Source organism: Neltuma alba, unplaced genomic scaffold, assembly GCF_004799145.2.
Source record: "Neltuma alba isolate B1F8T4 unplaced genomic scaffold, ASM479914v2 tig00010840_pilon, whole genome shotgun sequence".
In the NCBI taxonomy this organism is placed as follows: domain Eukaryota; kingdom Viridiplantae; phylum Streptophyta; class Magnoliopsida; order Fabales; family Fabaceae; genus Neltuma; species Neltuma alba.
The window spans coordinates 150,324-156,968 of record NW_021635638.1 but is presented as its reverse complement, the minus strand read 5'-3'; the positions used below and the strand labels follow the sequence as shown (position 1 = coordinate 156,968).

General features: G+C 32.4%; 1 protein-coding gene across 1 annotated transcript; it reads right to left on the bottom strand.

The window, feature by feature from the left end:
- Window positions 1-5,453: 5,453 nt before the first annotated feature.
- Window positions 5,454-6,159, bottom strand: LOC114759397 (G-type lectin S-receptor-like serine/threonine-protein kinase At1g11410). The gene is made up of 2 exons (XM_028948566.1): window positions 5,591-6,159; window positions 5,454-5,502 (listed from the first exon to the last, which is right to left on the bottom strand). Exons 1-2 carry the CDS (start codon window positions 6,157-6,159, stop codon window positions 5,454-5,456), a joined length of 618 nt encoding a protein of 205 aa, XP_028804399.1.
- Window positions 6,160-6,645: the final 486 nt, after the last annotated feature.

Here is a 6,645-nt window from a genome sequence, read left to right as displayed (position 1 = left end):
TAAAAATCCAAGAAAAGGGATTTAAATAGGTTTAAGGTTAAGTAATTGTAATTAATCAAGTGAAATGGTTGATAATATGGTTTGTATTTATACTTGGATTGATAGGTTTTGAGGGGGAAAAAACCAAGGAGAACAATAATTCCTTGAGAAGGCCAAATTACATTAAGCATAAAAGGTAGTAGCATTGAATCTATAATTTGATTTTTTTTCTTGCTTACTTAATGTGTTTATGTTGCTTGTTTTATATTGATTGAATTATGCTATGGAATGGTTAGCTTTATGGTGCTTGATATGCTTTGGCCAACTACATAATGAGGTGTTAAAATGACTGTGTTTTTTTTCTTTTAATTCATGGCATAATATATGGCATCTGATTTGAAGATGTCTTAAAGTGTTATGACATAATGCATTATGCAACGCTTGATTAACATGAGAATTATGATTCATTGCTATTGAGATTTTTATGAAATCTCATTCCTTCCTATGTTAAGTTATGCATCAAATAGGGAATGGTTCAAGCAAGGACAAGGGCAAGGAGATAGTGTTGGGATGATGAGCTTGTATAGACCTTATGACATTTTTGTTGTAATGTATATTGATGAATTTTGGTACAATGTTGTAAGGGATTATGAATGAGATTAACTTGGGATCATGTAATTATATTGTGGCATTTATGCCCATGAATATGGTCTTGGCATGGCTGATTGGCATAGCATGAAAAAGAGGAAAGACAATTTAAGAAATTAGGAGTTAAGGGATAAAAATACCCTAAATAGGGATAATTTTGGGACACATAAAATAATTAGCAAATGAATAAATTTGGACTTGAGATTTCACAGACTTATAGATCTCACTTTTAGCTTTAAATCAAGTGATAGATCATTAAATTTTGGGTTTTGTGCTAAGAGTTATGCCCCTCCAAACTTGGGCTAAAATACTGAAAAATTGAAAAATAATCAAATGAACAGTATAACTTTGCAAGGTTTTTGACTCTATTTTATCATGATATGGTTCCAGTGAATATTTTTCCTTAAAGAACACACTACAAGCTTTCCATAGAGCTTAGAACCACCTCATTTGGATTTTTTTACAATTATTTATGAATTTTCAAAATTGACAAAAATTTCAATGAATAGTGAATAGTTACCTGAGACTAAAATTTTTAAATATTGAATTTTCTGACTTCTAGGTTTTGGGAAAGGGTTCCAAATGACTCTGTTTGTGATCTAATATGGTATAAAAGGAGGTGTGATAGTACAAGGATAAAAACTATCAATACATTTTCACAGGTGCCACAATAAAAACTCAAAATAATCAATGAACTCATATAAACATTTAACTCCACTACCGCTAGCCATATATAATAAGTTGCTGTACGTCATTCAAGTATTAATTTCAATTAATTTTTAATAATTAAATATAGTATACGTTTACAATAGGAATTTGCGAATTCACAACAAAAATATGAGTTTGCAAACACCAAATCACCATTGTCCTAAAGAAGTGGAATTTGCAAATTCATAATACACTTCCTGATAGGAACTAAAAGGCTTACTCTCAACACTCAATGGTATGAATCTAAAATCAACCAACTATATAATTTTATCTGAAATCTAAGTAGTAAAAAAAATTTCTCGCTGGTTCAGGACTTCACAACAGTCCAAACCAAATCCATAAAATCTACACTAGAAGAAATGGAAAAGGATTTTGCAATATTATATGTAGAAATTTTTGAATGGAAAGGCGGTGACAGAGGTCGCGTACACACAGAGAGAGAGAGAGAGAGAGACTATGGCGACAATGAAGGCTTTTGTTACTAGAACAGCATTGACGGCAAAGGCACTCCATACAAGAATAGTAGTGACGGCGAAGGCTCACCTTGCCAGAACAACGACAACGGCAAATGATCTCTCTCAACACAATAGTGGATTTTTTAGAGAGTGAGAGAGAGAAAAGCTTGAGTTATCGACAGTTTTAAGAGAGAGGGGGAAGAGATCCAGTGTCACAGTTTTGAAGGGTAATAATGTCTTTTCTCTTTTTAAATTAATATCAGTTTGCTCCTTTAGTCCTATAATGATATTTTAGACTGTTTTCAGGGCTATTGAAATAAATTGTCTATCGTGGTCTTTAATTGAAAATTTCCCAAACTTTTATATTAAAGTCATTGTTGTCGTGTCGCAAGAGTCTAACCGCTAATGCAAAACATCGATTTAACCACATGATATCGCTTCAGTTACTTGGGGAACAGAAATAGTAATGTATAAGTGACATATTTTACCTCTATTTTAAGTGCAACTGACACCATAATTTACATTATGATGTCAGTTGCATAAGCACTAGATGTCATAATTAAGTTTATGATATTATCACTTTAGGTGTACTCCAAACAGATGCCATAATAGCTACTATAGAGTCACCTTCGTAAGCAACAAACACCGTAATTTATTATATAAAGAGATTTGTTTATCAAATAAGTAATAAGACCTAAAGTTTTAAAATTCAATTGAAAAATAAATATATTTTAAAGTATAATATGTTAAAATTATAATTAAAGAATAAAAATAAAGTAAATAATAATAATATTGTAGTTACCTCTGTTTTTAGCAGTAATATTATTACATTATTAACTAATTTCTGCTGCTCCTATTTCTACTACACCTCATAAGCAGTAGCGAAAATGCATTTTTAACTGATGCCAACTATAGCATTTTGTACTAGCGAACTGCTAATCGGGGTGGCATCTAATAGCCAGCAAAGGTGGCTTTGAAACGAGAGGGGGAGAGAGATATAGCATTGAAAATAGATGAAGGCAAATGGTAAAATACTATATATTCACAAATTTCAAATGGGATCTATGATCCTTTTATATACATACATGTATATAGATATATAACATTCTCTTTTCATAACTTCACATAAACATGCGGTTTCTTCCTTCCCTATATTTCTCTAGTCAAGATGATCGGGCAATAGAACTTGTAGAGTTATTTATTGACAACAGACCATTTTGCAAAATTTAACTAAAAGCAATAATCACCCAAATCCTGTATTTATTATGCTGTAACACTAGTTGCATAAATAAGTTGGTGAAATTATATCAAAAGATATAGTGTTCAGTCACATCTTGCATTTTACAAACTAGCATTAGGAGGGAACGTGGCACATAAATATTTATTAAATACAGCAAACATATTAAATGTATAGGACTGACAAGGCAGAATTTTTTTGGACATATTTCACAATTTGTGTCATTTGCATAATTCAAGAAGATATTAACTACTCTTCCGGTCCTTAATATATGATCTAATTATTGAATTGATTTTATTCCTAAATACAATACTATTTCTCATATTTATTATTTTTTCCTAAATTACCCTTATGGATACTCCCTCAACCATAATCAAGTAGAAGAAAGAAGAAGGATATTAAGAAAGATAATTATGGTGTTTTAAGAAAAACATGTCATATTTCTTATAATTAACTAACTTATCTAACTTTCTTAATTCTAATAAAATTAGTTAAATAGGTCTTATATTAAGGATCGGAGAAATATTTTATTTTTTGTTTTGTTTCTGTTAATGCACCTGTTAGTGGTCAAAGAATATCTATTTAAAGAGTAAGTATTAACAAGTCTACAATACTGTAGACTTTTCAAATATCAAGTTGTTCACAAAACAAGAAAATTAAAGAGTAAAGAAAATTATGTTAGAAAAAAGGTTTGAATCTACAAGTGGTCCATTATCACACATTAACATTAAGAATTATATTTTCATTATCATTTATATTGTATAGGCTATAGAGTAATCCCACAACATACGTTAGTGACGAGAAGAATGTAACCTTTATCTCTTTAACAAGTATAATTCCACTTCTGGTATTAGCATCTGCGAAATTGTTTGTTGCCTCAACTACGTCCTTTAGGTCAAACAGAGTTATATTGGAATTGTCTTCTTCGAAAAAAGCTTCGTGTATTCTTTTTGCTGTGTGAAATAAAAGTTGGAAAAAAATGTAAGAGATGAGTTGTAATACAGCCAATTAATCACTACTGTAGATTCAAAAGACAAACCTCCTAGTAAGCTTCGTGCATTCTTTTTGCTGTGTGAAATAAAAGTTGGAAAAAAATGTAAGAGATGAGTTGTAATACAGCCAATTAATCACTACTGTAGATTGAAAAGACAAACCTCCTAGTAAGTTTATGTGCAGTGTATATAGATTGTATTAACTCAAGAACTTTATTTGTGGGGAAAAAGATAGAAATAAAGCTCACCTTGATTCCTGTTCTTTATTTACAAACCAACATAAGAAAGAGATCACCAGGAACGTTATCAAGCAAAAAGAAATAACTATGAGGGTCGCCATCCCCTTCTTGCCAAGAGAACCATGATGCTTCCTTTCATATATATCTAGCTGCAAACAATAGTTCACCAAAGAGGAATTTAAGTTCAAACAAATAATGTAAGCTTAAAATGTTTTTTTTTTCCCCGCATGAGTTACTATGATACTTATGAGAGCTTATAGTGTTAAATTGTTGGCGGTAAGGTCGGTCAACTTTGTGTGTCTCCAAAACATACAAAGCCGTTGCATGAGAACCTGTACTGTGAGATATAGAAGTCATCCTAACTATGTGATAAATATATATATATATGTATATGTATTATCTGAGAAACGTTAAGTGAATATACTCTCACTAGTGTGGGAAAATGATACTTCTTACAATAGAACACCCAGTATGTCGATTGAAAGATCCATCTACACATAGGTTTGGATAAAGACGCTTCTTTATTTTGAATTTGTGTCTAAAGCATTCAGCTTCAGGCTTGAGGCCTCAAATGTGCATTCCTCTAATCCTCTCTATTGTCTATTATGATATCCTAATTTTGGAAATATTTTATTTTAATTTTTTCTTTTGATGATTCAATTTTACATAAAATTAGTGACATACTCATATCTTGAGTAAAAAAATAGTGCAATTTTAAAATTTGTATGATTTTAAAAAAAAAATTAAAATTTTGAGGGACATTAAAGGTTGGGAGGGTGGGACATCACAAAAGATATAGGGGGAGACACATTAAAGGCCCAGAACCTTCCGCTTCAGACTATTTATCTTCCCAGTTTGTGCCTCGCATATAAGTTTTCTCAATTTGATCCCTTGTAAATAAAATCATTATCAATAATGATACTTGGATAATATATCATCAATATAAATGATAATCAGTCTGCATGTCATAAAATGTTATAAAATGACCAAAATAAATTTTACAATAAAAATAAATAAAATACAGTTCTCATTAACTAATCTCTTAAAATTTAAAAAAGTAATTAATATTAAGTAAATGAAGAAAAATTTTAGAGAAAAAGGCATGTTTCAGAAAGAAATAAATTATTTAATTTTGTAAATGGTTTTATTAAAATTAAATAATATAATTACAAATACACATATTACATCTATATTACTAGAAGTTCTTTTTGGCAGTATTCAAGTGGTTATACTTAAATTTTGTACTGTTAATAACAAAAATATAAAAGAAGTGAAAGTAGAGAATATACCCAATTCATTTGCATCCACGCCCACATACAAGTCTTGGCCCACATTTTCGAATGTCCTGAGTCTTCCACATCAGCATGCCATGTCAAACACCCACCTTGTTTGACCTCATCCGCATTCGTATACGCCACACCCGAACAATCCCTTGGGCACTTTTCATTACGACGTTTCAAGTCCATATTCTCGCTCTTATCCACACGTGCCTTTGATGTATCTGGCACCTTCACATGTGCCACTTTCACAAACCCCTCCCCGCTACGACATGTGGACACATTCTTCTTACTCACACACCCACTTGACCCATTTCTCATTTTCCACTCATATGGGTTCATGGGTTCGAATCCAGGCAAGCCCACACACTCAAACTTGTTCATATTATATGGGTCACACTTACTATTCAACCCATACCGACGATAGTGGTCACAGTCCTCTGTCGGCCCATGCCAAACTTGGAGCCAATTATTCTCCTTAGCTCGCCAAATAGTTTGCGTCTCATGGCCAATGTTGTCTGGCACCATTATTAAGAATACTGAAGGGTCCATGACTCGGGTCATAATGCTAACTTCATTGGCATTGTTAATATAAGTGATGTTGAAGATGAAGTTAGGCGTCATTTGTGGTATTCCACTAAATCTCTGACCTGTCCAAGACCCGCTTGGCCAAAATAGAGCTCCATTTTTAAGCAAGAATAGTTGAGGATAACCTGTTGGGTCGATTATGTGAGTCACATCCCTAATTAAAACCAATTCTCAGGTCCACCCCAATTTTCATGAGCGGAAGCATCGTGTCACTAGGGTAGTCAAAACTCTGCCATATTAGCCTCCCTTTATTTTTGATTGAAGGAAATAATATAAATAGAGAGAGATGAAGGAAACTTACTATGTCAGTTCTGGGTTTTGATGCTGGTAGCTTAAGCATTATCTTGACTACTAGAGTCTTGATAAGAATGGCACAACAGATGCACCAAGAGAGGAAAAGAGGACACCAAAAAACTCAACAGTTGGAGTGAAGAGAAGGGGTGGAGGCATCTCATATTTATAGGGCCAGGGTGACCCTTATTTCAAGAAGGTGCAATCTTCCTCATTTGTTGCAAGATAATA

What these genes read in the sequence shown, in the direction of transcription:
- LOC114759397 (XM_028948566.1), bottom strand. Translation starts at nt 6,159, where the DNA reads ATGACGCCTAACTTCATCTTCAACATCACTTATATTAACAATGCCAAT. An exon ending in GACTCAGGACATTCGAAAAT is followed by an intron (nt 5,503 to 5,590) that starts GTGGGCCAAGAC and finishes TGTTATTAACAG; the next exon opens with TACAAAATTTAAGTATAACC.